We start from the raw sequence: 18,761 nt of genomic DNA on the forward strand, positions 1-18,761 counted from the left end.
TGCATATGCGCTACGTTTCCGGAAGAGACCACAACCGATTCCTCCAAAAAAGACTCACTCGTACCAACTAAAGCTCCTCAAAAGGGAGGTGAGCGTCCTCTTAAAGAAAAACGCAATCGAAGAGGTACCCCCATCCCAAAGGGGGAAAGGAGTGTATTCAAGATATTTTCTAGTCCCAAAAAAAGATCAAGAGGACAAGTTCAGACCGATTTTGGATCTTCGGCTCCTCAACAAGGTGGTGGTCAAAGAGAAGTTTTGCATGTTGGCACTTCACCAAATATGTCCTCATCTACAGATCGGAGATTGGATGTGTTCGGTGGATTTACAAGACGCGTACTTCCACATTCCTATTACACCAGGTCATCGAAAGTACTTGAGGTTCCTGGTAGGGAACAAGCATTACCAGTACAAAGTGCTTCCCTTCGGTCTCAAATCCGCACCAAGGGTCTTCACCAAATGCATGGCAGTGGTAGCGGCGTGTCTTCACAAAAGAGATCTCTTTGTGTACCCATATCTAGACGACTGGCTCTTGAAGAGTTCGTCACCTCGTCAAGTCACCAAAGACTGTCACCTGTGTCTCCAACAACTGCACAGGCTCGGCCTCCACGTGAACACAGAAAAGTCGGTCCTGCATCCCACGCAAAGTATCCACTATCTGGGAGCCGTTCTGGACACAAATTTAGGAAGAGTGTTTCCTTCGCAGGAGAGACTATCTTCCATGGGGCAGAAATGCAAAAAGTTGCTTCAGTTTCCTCGTCCAAAGGTGCGAGAAGTAGCATCTCTATTGGGCTCAATGGCGTCCTGCATCTTCCTAATACCGAACGCCAGGTTGAGGATGCGGCCTTACAACAGTCTGTGGAAGATCAGTGGGACCAAGCGACAGGAGATTGGGAGGATCGAATCAACCTGTCTCAAGCAGCATTTACCTCCATACAGTGGTGGACTCTCCCTCGGAATGTCCTGCAGAGAGTCCCTTTTCAGCAACCTCTTCCTTCGCTGTCTGTGGTAACAGACGCATCTCTAGAAGGGTGGGGTGCTCACATGGGTCATCTTCAGATTCAGGGTCGTTGGTCGACCAACCTCCAGACATACCACATCAACATGCTGGAGCTTCGACCAGTTCATCTGGCGCTCAAAGCGTTCCTTCCAGCAATAAAAACTGACAAAATCCTGGTTCAGACGGACAACACTACAACTATGTTCTATCTGAACAAACAGGGAGGAACTCGATCTCGCCCTCTGTCTCTGGAGGCCCAGACAATCTGGCACTGGCTTCTGGCTCGGGGACTGTCAGTGGTGGCAGTGCACCTCCCAGGCGAGCTAAACACAAAAGCAGACGCGCTCAGCAGGCAGTTCGAAGATCAGCCAGACTGGGTGCTAAACGACGAAGTAGTCGAAGAACTCTTCCGTTGCTGGGGTCGTCCAGAAATAGACTTATTTGCGGACGACAAACGCCAAATGCCACGCCTTCGCGTCCAGGTTCCACCAGCCAGGGACACAAGGGAACGCTCTCCTGTTGGAGTGGACAGGAATGTTCGCCTATGCGTTTCCTCCTCTGGCACTGATTCCGAAGGTGGTGGCCAAGCTCATCAGATCGAGCATGGACATGATCCTGATAGCTCCGGATTGGCCGCGACAATGCTGGTATCCAGACCTGTTACATCTGTCGCTGTGTCCACACAGACGCCTGCCGTGCAGGCCAGACCTGTTGAGCAAGATGAACGGGAGGATCCTGCATCCCAACCTCCTGTCACTGAACCTGACTGCATGGCTCCTGAGGTCTTGCAATATGGACACTTAAATCTGCCTCCGGAATGTATGCATATCTTAAAAGAGGCCAAAAGACCTTCCACAAGGGCGTCTTATGCGTTAAAGTGGAAAATATTTTTCATTTGGTGTAAGGACCATGGCTTTGATCCCACCAAAGGACAAGAAGAGGTAGTCCTTCCATACCTCCTTTCCTTGGCTACATCAGGGTTGAAAAACGCTTCTATTAGAGTTCATCTATCTGCCATAGTAGCGTACAGGAAATCACCTACACAAACATCGTTTTTTCAAGTTCCAGTGGTTAAGGATTTCCTTCAGGGGTTGAAGAAGGTCTATCCCCCTGTGAGAAATCCTTCTCCTCCCTGGGAGTTGAACCTGGTTCTCTCCAGGCTGATGTCTACACCGTTTGAGCCTATACACAAGGCCTCCTTGCAGCATCTCACTTGGAAGGCGGCCTTCTTGGTGGCAATAACCTCTGCGCGCAGGGTTAACGAGATACAAGCACTCTGCACCTAGGAACCTTACACTGTGTTTCACCACAACAGAGTGGTAATGAGGGCTCATCCATCTTTCCTTCCAAAGGTGGTCTCGGATTTTCATATAAATCAAACGATTACCCTTCCTTCGTTCTTTCCTAACCCATCGACCTCAGCTGAGAGGTCGTTGCACTCGTTGGATCTTAAACGGGTACTAACGTTTTACCTAGAAAAGACGAAGGACACCAGAAAGACAGACCAACTCTTTGTCAATTATGGTTCAATGAGGACGGGGTTTGCAGCAGCCAAAAGATCCATCTCCAGATGGATTGTTTCCTGTATCAGGCTGTCATACCAGCTGGCTGGCAAACCTTTGTTACAATCACCCAAAGCTCATTCCACTAGAGGAAAAGCAGCCACAATAGCGTTTTTACATGACATTCCTATGTCAGAAATATGCAAGGCTGCAACATGGAAATCAGTCCATACCTTTACAAGGCATTATTGCCTAGAGTCTGATTCCAGAGCGGAGTCTCAAGTAGGGCAAGCCTCCTTGAGAAACCTATTTGGGTAGAATAAGGCCTACTTTTGGGCCTACGAATATGAATGTTATCTGTTGATTCCTTTGCCCGCAGGGATGAGGTGAGGCTCGCTACTCTATTCTAATGCTTATGACTATTGATGAGGATCCCCTGGAAGAGAAGGATTAGTTACTTACCTGTAATCCTAGTTCTCTTCCAGGGGTATCCTCATCAAAGTCATAAGCAACCCTCCCGCCTCCCCTGGCAAAGGACTTTGTTTATTAAGTAGGAGATGTTTTAACCTGTTATTACTATGGTTTGGTTTTCAGTCTCAGAAAAGAACAACTGACCTAACTGTAACCCCTGAGGCATGATGGGAAGCTAGGGGCAGAGGTGCCTTAAAGGCACAGCGTCAGTTTTAGTACATGCAGCTACAAGTTAGCTTTTCAGTCTTTTTAGACTGGGTATTTGCAATGCAGCCTGGGAGCTGTATATGCTTACAGTGTGTTATAAGAATTTCTACTACATTCTAAGCATTAAAACAGTTTCTAAACAAGCATTGGTGTTGTTTCTCATGTTTTTAATGCAAATACACATGTATGGTGGAAATTCTTCACAGCATATTCCAGCTCTACTGTTTTATTTGGCTGCAATTGCTTATTTTTATATATATATATATATGTCTATATATATGTGGGGCACATATAATATATTGTTTCCGGGGTCCCGCGCATGGGCGGGAATATTCTAATGCTTATGACTTTGATGAGGATACCCCTGGAAGAGAACTAGGATTACAGGTAAGTAACTAATCCTTACAGTGTAAGCAACACTTTTTTTCTCACAACTATTGTCACACTTTGAGCGGTGTGAAGATAGTAAAATATTTCAATAGTATTTGCAGACAAAGGAGTGGAAAGTAGGTGGAAAATGAGCAAAACCTTTTTAAAAGTTAGCATTTTTAACAAGCATTGGCCTAGCCAATCGGTCTCGCCATTGGGACCTTATAAGTATTTAGCCATGCAACAGTTGATGTTGTTGCACCAAGGATATTGTGCTGCAAAACTAAATACTTATAAGGTCCCAAATGCGAGACATATTGGCTAGGACGATGCCTGTTCTCTACTTGACTTATCACCCCCAAAACTTTCCATTCATTAACTAGGCAAAAAATCACTTTATGGGGGAAAGTTCCATGACAATTCGTCCAGTGGTGCAAAAGTTATTAGCAACATGGATTGCATTTCTTAGTGAAGTGCTGACCTAACTCAACTACACAGTGGCGACTGCTACTGGCTCATATATATATAACTACACAGGGGCAGATACTACTATGTTGCACGTTCCATTGGCAACTTTTTAAAATTTTCTTTTTTTTGTGCTTATAAGGTTAAGCCCTGGGAACAGATCCACACCAATTTACGTATTTGCTTGGTGTTCAGATTGAGGTCAGGCACCGCCATCCTCATGCAGGCTCATGCACAGGGGAAACAATTTGGAGATGTGGGAAAGTGTTTTTCCATTGTACTTCCCATAGGAAATTTTGCTTTACCTGCAGCCAAAGCTGCTTAAGAGATTTGCTACATACTTGCCATGAAATTTGAATGTTACTCAGTTGTTTTTCTGATTTTTGGGTGGAAATCAGTTTAGTAGTTTGATAGATGTAATGATTCAAAACAAGCTACCGACTGGACTTGAAAAGGTTAACAGTTTTGTGCAGCTGCTGTCTAAAACCATGAATCATAATGTGAGAAACCAGACAGTCACATCGGTGAATTGTCTGAGTTGCAGGCACTGAGTGTGCTTCTGCCTTTAACATGCTTTTTCCCCCCGACAGATTAGTCCTCTAAACTACACTGGCTTACCTTCTCAAGGTGATGGTCCATTTCCACATGGACTGTCTATCATTGTCCCTGTTTATTTTATCCTCCTCCACATTCTGTCGAAGAAGAGAGATTACACCGGCTGGACCCCTGGAGGGCATTTTTTTAAAAACTAAATTGACTACACAAAGGGATTCAGATCTTACAGCTATCTCTATGTGGGGGTTACAGGTACAACAAAAATGTGTTGTGCCCTTGGCTCAAAGTAACACCAGGAGCAAATCTTTGCTCACTCCACCAGAGCCACGTATTCAATGACAGCACTTGCCCGGCGGTGTTCCCATATCTGAGAATTATTTTGCAGTGACACAAGTTTCCCTTCATACCTAAGCTAAGCATTGTTCGGATTCAGAGGCGTGTATGGTAATTTCTCATGGTCAGTGCTCCAGGATTTCCTCTTTTGGCCATTTTGTCAGACCTACCTTAAGGCAGGGGTGCTGCTAAGGCCAGGGCTCTGCAGTTGGAAGTATCTATTTGTAGAGCACTTTACTAATCTTTGTCCCCGTTCTGAAGGGTGGTCATAGGCCACATTAGAAAGGTACCGATTTAGAACGTTGCACTGCCTCAAATTGATAATTATTTCCTCATCTCTGGGCACTGGCGCCCTGTGGGGGTGCTGCTTGGCTCGATAGGTCACCCTGGTGTTTATTCCAGTGCAGAGGTAGAACCAGAATCCCTACAGGTGCAGGAAAGCTATGGAAAAGGTCTGGACCCAGTCTGGCACGTAGATGTATTCAACTAGTAAGGAATCTACGGATAAATATAATACCTACCAGAAAGATTCATAACCAAGGTTGGTATGTTTCTCTTCATGTTATTTGTGATTGAGGTCCAAGTAGGATCAATGTACAGTGATAGTTATTCCACTGCACATGCATGTTTTGTTTTATAAAACCTCTTCAGTGTTACTGTTTTGTCACACAGTGCTCACTGTAAAAGATTTAACTATTCAGATCTGATTGCCTTTGGCAGTTTTTTATGGAGTAATTTTGCTTTTGGTTAACTTGACACTTAGATTCTTCAAGAGAATTGGCTGAGACCGTCATGAAATGTTACAAATGGTGCCTCTGTCATTCCCCCTCCCTTATATTGGAAGTGTTAGCCCTTCTCCCACGTCCAACTCATGGACTGCATTCCTACCTCTCCACCTGCAGGAGCACCTTCTCAGCTGGTGTCCCATGTGCAGCTCCCTTATAGGGAGGGGTCCTCTTACTCCCTCTTCAGGGTCTTTTTTTGCTTTTACTTCCTAGCTTTATTCTGCTCATGCATGGGGCCATTCCTTTCCCATCCTCCTGAATTGAGCTCCGTTTGTGACCCCCCCCCCCCCAATCACCCCAGATGCCCCCTCTGCTTTAGTGCTCCCTCTCATGCATGGTTCGCTTTTTCACATTTTAATTTTGTGCAGAGAAGACACTTTTGGAATTCTTGTCCTACAGATCACATCTTCTGTCTTCTAGTGGTGACTCTTCAGAGCCCTTCCCTGTCACTTCTTCCTCTTGTATGCTGCTTTTCTTTCACATCTGTTCTTGTTAACTCATGTTCAATGTACTCTCTAGAAGACACCTTCTTGCTCACCTCCACTAGACCAGATATTCACCTTTTTTTTGCAATAGGACTAATATATGTTCTGTCTTACAGGCTGGTCTTCACCCGGAAGGGTGTGTTACGTGTCGAGGGTTTTCTGAGCCCCCAGCAGAGTGACGCTGATGCAATGAATTTGTGGGTACCTACGTCAGCCTGTGCAGAGGGAATTGACTTGGAGACATCCAAATACATTCTTGCCAACGTTGGTGATCAGTTTTGTCAGCTAGTGATGTCCGAAAAGGAAGCAATGATGATGGTGGAGCCACAGCGTAAGATGATTCTCTATTCATTCTTCTGCAAGTGTCTTGCAAAATGTTAACCAATTACAGCAGCTGCACTTCCTAAAACTCACCCTATGTAGGATGCAATCTTTTGTGTTAAGAGCACTCTGCTGCCCCTGTTATCAATATCTGATAAAAAATCAATCTAATGGTGGAATTCTGGAGGTACTTCAATGAAAGATGGTGTCCTCCTACCAAGGAATCCACCATAAGCTTCTCTGTGATACTTATGCATCCCCTTAGAGTTATTTTTGAACCCTGTAAATTGCTGTTTTATTTACTAGGAAGTCGACTCCACTTCTTTTTTTTGCAGAAAAATAACTTTGTGCTATTTGGATGTCAACCTTGCCCTTTAATAATGAAAGACACCCATCTCCTGGGTTACTATGTTTTGCTATGAGCTCTCCTCGCATCTCCGTAGCTTGTCTTCTTCCTCCCCCGCCTTCCTACGAATCTTTCATGACCTTCAGTCGACGGAGCCAATCTCCGCAATGCTGATGCCTGGTGGATTTTTCCGGATGGCCGTCTGAGCTGGGCGGTGGTTCTCCCTTCCTGACTGTCCCCCTACCATCCGGGTTCGACTGCTACTGCTTGCCCTACTGCCAGCCCTCCAGCTTTGCCTCCCTTAAGACGACTAGGATGCGCAATATCTTGTTTTTCCCAAATTTAATGGGTGTAGCAGCGGTGGGAATTACGGCACTGCGATACAGTGCCCTTTGAGCTTGTCTTCCTTCCGAGCCTGGGATGCACACCCTCCTGGTACATGCTGCTGCCTCCCTTTCACTGGATTGTTGCCCTAGTGCCCAAACAGACTTCCCTTGACCTGCAGCATACGGATCGGACACTGCTATCCCCTCTGGCCGGAACTTGTGCACGCGGACAGCCCGTCTTTGTTTAATCTATTGCCAGCCCTCCTCCCTCCTTTGATCCTCTAACTACTTCCCCATCAGCTCTCTTGGTTTTGGACTTAGTTTTATGTGTGCCCCACCATATTGGGATTATCTTCTATTGGCGCATATGACCTGGATCCGCCATCTTAGGATAACATTGGGCCTAACTACCTCTGCACCCGGCTGCCCCTGTGCTGCTGAGGGTGTACTAACTGTACCTACCTGACCCTGGGAGACCCCTGAGTCTATGGCCAGAACCGTAACTCTGCCAGTCGAGTACCCACCCAAGCCGATAACTCACTTTTCTTCCATAGGCTAACATTGACTGGTTTCACTTGGAAATTCTTCCAAGTGTGGAGTTTTGAAACTTTAAAATATTCAACTAAAATCAGCTTAACAGTGAATTCCGATTTACTCACCTGTTATCAGGAGAGAAGCCAATGCTTCATCTTTCAGCACAGCACTGAACCTGAAAAGTAATCCTAACCGTACTTACCAATAACTTGAATTTCCTTCCATAAGAATCCAACTTTCAACTGTTTGCAGGAGGTGCACCAGTGCTGGATCCAGGATCCAACCCTGAGTAAGAACAAGTAATCATAAAACTACTTGCCTTCTAAGTGAATTTCCTCCCATAGGATAACATTGGTGATTCTATGTGAAAAAGTTTGTCAACTTTTAAAATACAATATTATTCCTTAACCCCTTCCATGCTGATGACGGAACGGTTCCGTCATCAGCGTCGGTTGAGCTGTGCTGATGACGGAACCGTTCCGTCATGACTCCGCCTTGCGCGGGCGGAGTCATGACGGAACGGTTCTGTCATGACTCCGCCCGCGCAAGGCGGAGTCAGCACAGGCGGGGAATACGCCCCGCACGCAAGGGGTTAAGAATCACTACTGTAACCAAAACGCTTTTACTTAACTGTTTACAGGAAATGTCCCGGGACTGAATCTAGGATCAAGTCCTGTGGTTACAAAAGTAATCTACAAAGTAACTAATTGCATTTAACTAGAAATTCCCATAGAGCTCAATTTTGCATTGTTTTTTAAATTGTGTTGCCTATTGCAGCAACTGCAACTATTGTACTAAAAAAGTCGATTGTATTTAAAGTAACTCATTCTGAGAAAGTATATTTTGATAACTTGTTGGTTCTAAAAATAAAACTATATATTTTGATACTAAACAATTGGCTAGAGTTCAGTTCTTGAGTGTGTGATACCATTCAGGACCACTATATCTACAGAAAAAATTCAAGAGATACTGCCCAACCAGAAGCCTACGATCATCAAATTCCAATACTCTGGTGGTTCCTAGGTTTCGTTTAAAAACCCGTGGAGGAAAGTCCCTGGCAGTACTGGATGCAAAGGCTTGGAATACTCTGCCTCCTGCCCTGAGAACTCTGGATAAAGAAACAGAGTTCCGTAAAGAATTAAAAACTTGGATATTAAAACTGCAAGATAGCATGGCCAGAACTCTAGTTTGATGCTTGCCTTTGTTTTCAGTTCAACTCTGAGTCACTTTGTCATCTGGTAATTTGCCGGAGGTAGCGCCTAGATGCTCCATTGGAGCGATTGTTGCGCGATATAAATAACATTTTACATTACATTACATTACATTTGCTGACTGTGTACAACAAATGCTTTACACTGTCCTCTTTTACTGCCTTACTGCTCGACCAAGCTACCTCTTTAGAGAGTAAGGTTATATGTAACTTTAGGCTCTGCCAAACCTCTGGGGACTGTGCACACTGTACCTTACTTTGGTCCAGTATATACAGAACCACTTTCTTAGTTTTTAGGGGGTGGGAGGGGTTCGTTTTTAGGGGGGTGGATATGGTTTTGAGTTACTTTTTATGGGGTTGGGGATTCGGGGTTGTTTTAAGGAGGTTGGTGGTTGTATTTAGGTTTTAGGGGAAGGAGGGGCTTGGTAAACTCAGCCATGGATAGCTGTTTACCATGCATGCCTTTACCATGAAAAATTGTTGTAAAGGAATGCATGGTAAAGCTAGTCGTGGTTAAGACGCGGTCGTAGTAGCGACTGTTCAGGTAGGTGTTGTAAAGAAATCGTTGTTTCAACATACAACCGCAATGGATGCCTTAAAGTACTGAGGGGCATTTTGAGGAGGACAAGCAGCACAAATAGGCTGTGATCCACCTCTAGCAAGAAACCTGGTCATCTCTGTGCCATCTTCACACCACAACTCAGTTCTTAGTGTGCCATCACAGTGGAAATACTTATCAAGGAGGAGCCAGTGGTAGAGGTGCTGCTCTGTAAGGAGCAGGACACTCAAGCAAGTGACCTTATACTAAAGACTTAATTGACTCAACTATCTTATGGGGCAGGATCTGAGGAATTGCTCGGGAATAGAGAGCAATCACCTCCAACAAATGCACTCTAAGCATTATTGACATGGATGTTGTATAGAACATTTATGAAGACCTCCAAACATCAGGCCAAATGCAAGAACTATTCAGAAAAGGGGGTGGTGATGGACAGAGTATCAGAATTAAGCAGAACACTTGTACCCAGTCAACAGATCAGGGCTTGATCCATCACCGTTTTTTAGCTCACTGCACCATCCCAGCTCAGAACCTGGCTACATGCAAATTAGTCTGTCCCTGGCCCAGTGCATCATGGGAACAGGGCAGACCAAACTACCAAGCCAATTCTTTTACTGGAAAGGAAACAAGCTGTAGCCAGGTTCTGAGCTGGGATGGTGCAGTGAGCTAAAAAACGGTGATGGATCAAGCTCTGATCTGTTGACTGGGTATGAGTGTTCTGTTTAATTCAGATACTCTGTCCATCACCACCCCCTTTTCTGAATCAAATGCAAGAACTTGCAGCATATTTTTGCTGCAAGTTCTTGCATCTGCAGCAAGTGGTCGATGACCTAAGCAAACATTCGCTAAAAAGGGTCCCAAAAGAAGAGATAGGTCATGGATTCTACTCTATTTCCTGGTACAAAAAACAGACACAATATTTAGACCCATCCTAAACCTGTGTGCTTTGATTAAGTTCATTAAGACAGAAAAGTTGAAATTGGCGTAGCTGCAAGAGTTTGGCCCGCGTCTGTGGAAAGGGGATACAATAACCATAGACCTCAAGTTTGGCTACCTGCATGTGCTGATAAACAAGGATTACAACAGCTCCCTGCATTTTGTTGTGGTCAGGATTCACTGTCAGTTTACAGTCTTGCCCTCTGGGATAAGAACTACTTTGAGGGGTTTCACAAAGTCTCCTACTGTAGTTGTTGCACACTTGAGGAGATAAGAGATCTGTGTCTCTTTACCTGGATGAGAACAACTCTATGGTGAAAGCTGAATAGTTCAGGCAGTGGAGGATAGCATAAATAGTCATGGAGATACTGCAGTGTAAAAAACGGGCTCAATATATACTACGCCAAAATGAGGTATAGTGTGTATAGAGTCCAGTTGTCCCCAGAGGTAGGCAGAGGTTAAAGTTAGATAGAACCTTACTCTCGAATAGTGGTATCTTGGTCGAGCAGTAAGGCACTATCAGAGGACAGTATTAAGCATTTAATATACACAAACAGTCAGCAAATGAATTCACACACTCAAGAACTGAACTCTAGGCCAATTGTTTTGTATAAAAATAAACTTTTTTATTTTTAGAACCAAACAAGCCTGGTACAGGTAAGCATTAAATACTTTTTAGTAATAAGGTATTGGATATAGAACAGTTCGAAAATGCAATATAAATTGTACTTTGATAGATTTACAGGGGATCAGTAGTGTGCAACACTTATCAAATGCAGTACATTGGAATGAATAGGCTTTTTCAATAAATTGCAGGTAAGTTACTTTTACGGTTCTTTTTCTAATTCAGTGCTGGATGCCTAGATTCAGCACTGGGACATGTCCTGCAAACAGGTGTGAGAACACTTTTTGGTTATTTATACCATTTTTAAAGAAGCTTTAGTTTTCAAAACTCCACAATTGGTCTTTTTTTGGAGGGAAAATTGTCAATGTTATCCTAGGGAGGAAAAACAGGTTATCAGTTTGCAAGTAAGTAAACAACTGTTGAAGTTAAGGTTCTGGGGTTAGACTCTGGGGTCTCCCACGGTCAGTGATGCACTGTAATTGCACCCTCAGCGGCACTAGGGCGGCTGGGTGCAGTGTGTTGAGGCCCAATGTTACCCTATGGAGGATAGGGAGTCTCTGGCTGGTGGCTGCTGTCAAGAAGGCCACGAGGTTGTGGGAGCAAAGCTCCTAGGGTTTAGCTCAGGGCAAGTTAGGGACCAAAGTAGCACCAAAGGTGCACCCTCAGCGTCCTTAGGGCAGCCTGGTGCAGGGTGCTGTTTTGAGGTCTGGTGCCCTGTTTCCAATGGAGATCCTCCGGGATAAAGAAACACTGCAGGCTCGGGGACGAGAATCTTCCTGGTGCGACCACCACTTCAAGGGGTAAGTTGGGATGTTGGGGGTTGGTTAGGCACTGTTGGTTTGGGCACACAAGGCCATGGGGCGTCAGGTGCAGCTGTGCCTTGGGGCATCAGATTTTCTTACCCGCTCTGGCCGCAGTAGGTGGGGGGGGGGGGGGTCTTCTGGATTGAGGCTGCAGGTGTCGCCTGGAGGCTTGAGGCAGGTCAGGGATCCCCAGATCTCGAGTCCGTATCGCCAGGGGGACCTCCTCGTGGTATTTTTCCGCTCATGCCGGGTTCGGCGGGTGCAGAGTGGGCTGGATTCGCAGTTTCTGGCTGCCAGCAGAAGCTGCAGTTTGAACAAGTCTGGTGTTTATGGGACAGTCAGTCTTTTAAGTGAAGGCAGGCAGGTCCTCCGTGGTTTTTGAGGTTGCTGGCTGCAGGTTCGAGGGGAGACAGGCCTGTAGGGCTCGGGCCAAGTCATTGGGTGTTGTCCTCTTGTTAGCTCTACACAGCTTTTCGTCCTTCATATCTTCTTTACTTGTGGTTTCTGGATCTGAGGAAGGAAGGTTCAGGGTGCCCCTAAATACTAAATTTAGGGGTGTTATAGGTAGGTAAGGGCAGGGACCAATGGGTTCCTTTCCTGGGGTGGGTACACCCCCTATTCTGCCACTCTCCAGTGGGCAGGGGCAGGAGCCTGTCCTTGGTTGGCTGGGTCTCACCAGCCTCAAGATGGCGGGGACTCGAGGTTGTGCTTCACCTCGCCTCCCCCACCTTAGGGGTGGAGTTGGCAGAGGTGGGCAGACCTCTTTCTCACTTGTTTTTCCTGCCGGTTCTCCCACCCACAGTGGGGGGTAGAACCAATGGAGACCAGATGCTGAAAGCAGCAAATGGCCTGGAGAGGCTCATAAAGGCGGCATGCCTTTGAAGGTTCTCCTTCGTGAACCCTGCCCATTCCGGGCTGGAAGAGGCTTGGCACCTCGTCCAAGGATGTGCATTGTTTTAGGCCCTGAGAGCAACAGCAGCTCGACCCAGGGGTCCAGAAACTTGTCTGGTGGTGGCAGCCTAAGCAGCCACTCAGTCAGGTCACTAGAGGTTGGTCGAGTTTCAGGAGGCATCTCTAAGATGCCCTCTGTGGTGCATTTTACATTAAATCCCACACTGGCATCAGTATGGGTTTAATGCGCTGAGAAGTTTGATACCCAACTTCCCAGTCTTCAGTGTAGCCATTATGGTGCTGTGGAGTTTGTAATGACAACCTCCCAGCACCATATACTCTTAAAGGCAGAATTGCATCTACAGTGCCCAGGATTGGACCTGGGTACTGTAGGGGTACAGGGCTCATGCACCTGTACCCTCACCGCTGGTATAGTGTACCCAGCTAGAGGGGTGACTGATGTATGCCAGGGCAGTGTTTTGTGGGCATGGCACACAGGGATGTGTGCCATGTCGACTCTTCACTTTGTTCTGCACCAAGACACGCAGCCTGCAAAGGCAGTGAGTGAGTTTCAGGATACAGGGCCTCTCAAAGGCCTTCTCTGGTCACAATGCCCTGGGTACCTGTGGTACTATTTACCAGGGGCTGACGTGACCAGAGATGCCAATTGTGTTTAAGCTTCAATTAAGTTTTAGGAAAGGAACATAGGCCCAGGTACCTGATTAGCAGGAGTCCAGGGCACACTCAGTCAAAGAACATCAGCAATTACGCAAAAAGTGGGGGCATACCATGCAAGGAAGAGGGTACTTTCTCACACTCCTCAACCGCAGGGGAGATGCTAAGTCGTTGTTGATGTGCTGAACAGTCCTCTAAGGGGTTGTGAGGATGCACAGCTTTTGGACGAGTGGGGCCTTATAATGGTTGGGACACTAGCAGCCAGGCAGGGTTTGGTGCTAATTTCGGAACAGGTCCTCTGTTCTTTCGGTGCTGGCTCTTCTTTGTTCTTCTGTTCCCATGTAGATGAATCGGAGTTCCTGGTTTCATCCCTTAATACTGAAGTTAGGGGTGTTTAGGGGAGTGTAGAGTAGAAGCCAATGGGCTACGTACCCCTAGGGTGAATTCACACCCCATGTGACCAATTCCTGTGGAGAGTATTAATATTCTTGACAGTTCCTAGTTTCATCAAATCCAAGATGGGGAAATCCTTTCTCAGTTGTCCACTTCATGTGGCTCACCTTAGGGGTGTGCCTAGCCTGAAAGTGCAACACTCCTTCGGACTATCTAATTCCCTACCTGTTCTGGTGCCAAATGGGCCCCATGACAGGGGGTGACATTCCCCAGTTCTGGAGGAAGCTGGTTTGGCATAGCAGAGGCTATTAATAAGTTAAAACAATAGAATCATGCTGGAAGAGGTATAAACACCTTCTGCCAGAGCAGGTATTGTTTCTGACCCCTGAGACCGTTTTTCAGGGGGCACATGTGTAGGAAAGTGGCTTTCTGTTGCAGTGTACCCCCCCCCCCCCCCGCCCCCACACACACACTTTTTGCCAGACTACTGATGCACTTTCAATTGATGTCCCCTGGGTCCCTGCCAATCAGGTTCCCAGGGCCTATGTTCTTAACCCAAAACTAACCCAATGGGCATCTCTGGCCACAGGTCAGCCCCTGGAAAATGGTACCCAAGGCACTGTGACCAGAGATGACCTCCAATGGCTGCAGCATTTATTGTGCCACCCTTAGATGCCTTGTACCTCTACACACACACACACACCCCACCCTACACACCGTGCAGGCTTCGTGTTTTGGTGCAGAACAAAGTGAAGAGTCGACATGACACACACCTCTTTGTGCCATGCCTACAACCCACTGCCCTGGCATAGAGCAGTCACCCCTCTTACTGGGTGGACTATACCGTTGGTGAGGGTACAAGTGCATGAGCCCTGTACCCCTAGAGTGTCTAAGTCCATTCTTGGAGATTATAAGTGCAGTGCTGCCATTAAGCGTATATGGTGCTGGTAGTTTATCATTATGAACTCCACAGCACCATAAAAGCTACACTGAAAACTGAGAAGTTTTGTATCAAACATCTCAGCACATTGAACCCACACTGATGCCAGTGTGGGATTTAATGAAAAATGCTCACAGAAGGCATCTTAGAGATGCCCCTGAAAACTGACCTATGACTAGTGCCAAGGCTGAGTGGCTGCTTTCAGCTGCCACCACCAGACATGTTTATGGCCCCTTGGGGTGAGAGCCTGCTGTTCTCTGGGGCCTGAAACAATGCACATCCTGGGATGAGGTTCCAAGCTTCCTCCCCCAGGAATGGCAGGGTTCACGTAGGGGAAGCTTTAAAGGCATGCCACCTTTGCGTGCTTCCCCAGGCCTCTTGCTGCTCTTAGCAACTTGTTCTGACCCCTACTTGGGCAGGAGAACCGGCGAGAAAACCAAGTGAGAAAGAGAGGTGTGCCCACCTCTGCCAACTCCACCACTCAGGTGGGGGAGGCAAGCTGAAGCACAACTCTGTCCCTGCCATCTTGCAGATGGGGGGACTCAGCCAACCAGGGACAGGCTCATGCTCCCCTCCCACTGGAGGCTGGCATAATAGGGAGTGTACCCACCCCAGGGAAGGGACCCATTGGTCCCTGCCTTTTACCTACCTGTAACCACCCTAAATCTAGTATTTAAGGGCACCCCTGCTCCCTCAGTCAAGGAGGAAGAGTGAACAGCCGTGCAGCAGCTATGAAGAGGAAGATGCCCACTGGCTTGGCCCTAGCCCTAACGGCCTATCTCCCCCTCGTACCTTCTCCTGCAAAATCCCGGTGTGTTCTGCATCCAGCAACCTCGAAAACCCAGGAGGACCTGCCTGCCTGCCTTCAATCATAAAGACGTTGTCTCCCATGAACACCAGATTTGCATCCTCTGGCCTTGCCCGTAAACCGCAAATCTACACCACTCTGCCCCTGCCGTCCACTTCCCGAGCTAGAATGGGCAAACGCCACGAGGATGTCACCCCAGTGATCCTGACCCGACATCCGGCGACCCCTGACCTGCCTCCTGCGGACGCCTACAGCCTAAATCCAGAAGGTCTCCCAAACAGCAACCAGGAGCTAGTAAGAAGATCCGACCCCAAAATGAACCTCTGCACCAGACACCCCACTGCCTTGTATGCCCAAACTGATGGTGCCGAACTAACCCCCAACTTACCTCTCGAAGTGGTAGTCTCACCCAGAAGACCTTCGTCCCCAAGCCTGCAGTGCCCTTTAAAACCCTGAAGTACCCCATTTAAAACCTCGCGCCAAACGTCAAAACAGCACCCTGCACCCGGCCGCCCTAGTGCCGGTGAGGATGCTTGTTTGGTGCTACTTTGATTCCACATTTGTCCTGAGATAAAGTCCAGGAGCTTGGCTCCCACAACCAAGTGGCCTGCTAGTCAGCAGCCACCAACTGGAGGCCCCCTGTCCCCCATTGGATAACATTGGGCCTTGTCATTATGCACCCTGCCGCCCTAGTGCCAACGAGGGTGTATCTGAAAGAAAGACGTAGTGATCGATTCCTTACCATAGAACTACTCCCTGGCGTCCGAATGGATCCGACAAGTTTTTCATCAGCAGTAACTCGGCGCGTCGGTAGGCTTTGTCGTGCGACTCAATGTGCGTCATCTGATTAGATGTCTAGCCGCAGATTCCTTAACTTAGAATATCCCCAGGCGTCAGACTGGATCCACAAAACCTTTCCACAGCAGCACCTCTGCTCGCCGGGGGGTGACTCCTCCCTGACGTGGTCCACGGACATGACGTCAGTGGAGCCATATATGCCCTTCCTGGCACGCTGGCGTCCGTTCTTCTTTTCCCCGTCCGAGCGCGGATCCTGGAAAACCAGCAGTACCCTGGCCTGTTTTTGGACCTTCTCAACACTTCGGTGTCGAGTGGAACAGTGTGCAGTGCCTTCTGGCTTAAAGGCCTGTGAAGCCTGTGCGCGTCGGATGTCTGGGACTGACCCGCACCTCATTTGTATGCGGTATTCACCCTGACTCTAAAGACTGCAACGCCTGTCGGTGGGTGAAGCCTGAGTCCTTGAGGGAGCGTTGCATCAAGTTGTTGGCCTCACGGGTGTCTTGTCCGGTTCCCTTTGGTTGCCGCTCCTCTTCTCTAACTCGGGCTAATTCCCGTGGTCGCTGTCGCTACCGATGCAACTACAGGTAAGCGTAAGCTTACGGAGTTTCTTTTATGCTGCCGCCCATTCTTCTCGCACTGAGCTGGGTAAAAACGCACGGCAGCCTCACCCTCCTTATCCACCCTTTCTGGGTGTTTAGGTCAACGCGTGTCCAAATGGAGGCATATTGTAAGGCGCTACATGCTTGTTTCGAGTCGCTCCCTCCCTGTTGTGCCTTCGGGCCCCACAGAGGTTGCAAGCTCTCATGCTGGGTCCTCGTCTGCGGAAGTTTCCCCAGCACCGGCTGTGTGTGTCGACTCAGATTCCAGAGCCGACGCCACAAAGCCAGGGCCCAGATCCAACGTCAGTCCGCGCATAGCCCTGTGCAGTTTCCTGTGCCAACTTCGGAGGCATTGCCATTGACGCCCGGGTCGACGCCGGGTACTACACCAGGCTGGATGCTGGCTCCGGCAATTCTTGCTGTGGGATCGGCATCGGTTGGCGTCCAGGTTAAATCCTCTCTGGAGGTACGACTACCTTGGTGGTTCAGGCCCATCAAACGCCAGTGGGCGGCAGAATATTCCATCATCTCCCCCACTGGCGCAACATTACTTTGGACAAGTGGGTGCTGCAGATAGTCCGAAGGGGCTACTCCCTCCCCTTCGAGACTACCCCTGCAGCCTGTCACCTCGTTACCACAGCTTGTCGGGCCATCTTGTGCTTCTTAAGCAGGAAGTCACAGCCCTCTTGAGCGCGTTCCATTGACAGAAGTAGGTCAGGGTTGCTATTCCCACTACTTTCAGGCCCCTAAGAAGGACTAGGGCCTGCATCCTATCCTGGACCTCGGGGACGTCAACAGTTTCCTCTTGAAGGAGAAGTTCAAGATGTTCACGCTTGCTCAGGTCTTGTCTGCTCTCGCCCTTGGAGGCTAGATGGTGGCGTTGGACTTGCAGGATGCTTATTTCTACATCCCCGTCCTGCCGGCCCACTGGCGCTACCTAGGTTTACAGAAGGCCACAAGCATTTTCAGTTGCCGTGCTCCCCTTTGGCCTTACCAGTGCTCCTCGGGTGTTCACGAAAGGGATAGTGGTGGTCGCAGCTCATCTGTGCAGAACAGGGGTTCCAGTCTTCCCCTATCTCGACGACTGGTTGTTGAAGGCTGGTTCGCCCCAGGCAGTCTTCTCCCACCTCCAGAGTATGGCAGACCTCCTGCATTTGCTGTGGTTTTCCATCAACGTTCCGAAGTCGCACCTGATACGCTCTCAGAAGCTCCCCTTCATTGGCTTAGTTCTGGACTCTGCACAGTTTCGGGTTTATCCTCCCGAGCAGCGAGTCCGGGATATTCAGGCTATGATTCAGATCTTTCAGCCTCTATCCCAGGTTTCGGTCAGGATGCCTCTTCGGCTACTGGGCCTGATGGCCTCCTGCATCCTGCTGGTGGATCATGGCATATGCGGGCCTTGAGGTGGGACCTGAAGTTCCAATGGCCACACCATCAGTGCAACCTGTCTGATCACTTCCAGATCTCGGAGAGCACTGCACGACAATTGCAGTGGTGGCTCACGAATCTCGATTGGGTAAATGGCAGATCCCTCTACCTTTCCCAGCCGGAGCACGCGGTGGTGACGGACGCGTCCCTCCTGGGATAGGGCGGCCACATGGGAGAGGCAGAGATCTGAGGCCTCTGGTCTCTGGCTGAGTCCCGACTCCATATCAACCGTCTGGAGCTTTGGGCGATCTGACTTGCACTGAAGGCATACCTTCCCTCTGTCATGGGCAGAGTAGTGCAGGTGTTCAGACAACGCCACCGCCATGTGATACTGCAACAAACAGGGCAGGGTGGGGTCGTGGAACATATGTCAAGAGGCCCTGCGCCTCCGGACATGGCT

At 48.2% G+C, this 18,761-nt stretch overlaps 1 protein-coding gene across 1 annotated transcript in view; it reads left to right on the forward strand.

Annotated features, from left to right (window-relative positions):
• The window catches only part of KDM3B (lysine demethylase 3B), a 1,298,224-nt gene that overhangs the window by 525,673 nt on the left and 753,790 nt on the right, over positions 1-18,761 (forward strand). Inside the window, exon 10 of the mRNA XM_086931831.1 lies at positions 6,286-6,500. Coding sequence (XP_086787957.1) covers positions 6,286-6,500 — 215 coding nt within the window. The remainder of the gene's footprint in view (positions 1-6,285; positions 6,501-18,761) is intronic.

The sequence above is a fragment of the Lissotriton vulgaris genome, chromosome 7, assembly GCF_964263255.1.
Source record: "Lissotriton vulgaris chromosome 7, aLisVul1.2, whole genome shotgun sequence".
In the NCBI taxonomy this organism is placed as follows: Eukaryota; Metazoa; Chordata; class Amphibia; order Caudata; family Salamandridae; genus Lissotriton; species Lissotriton vulgaris.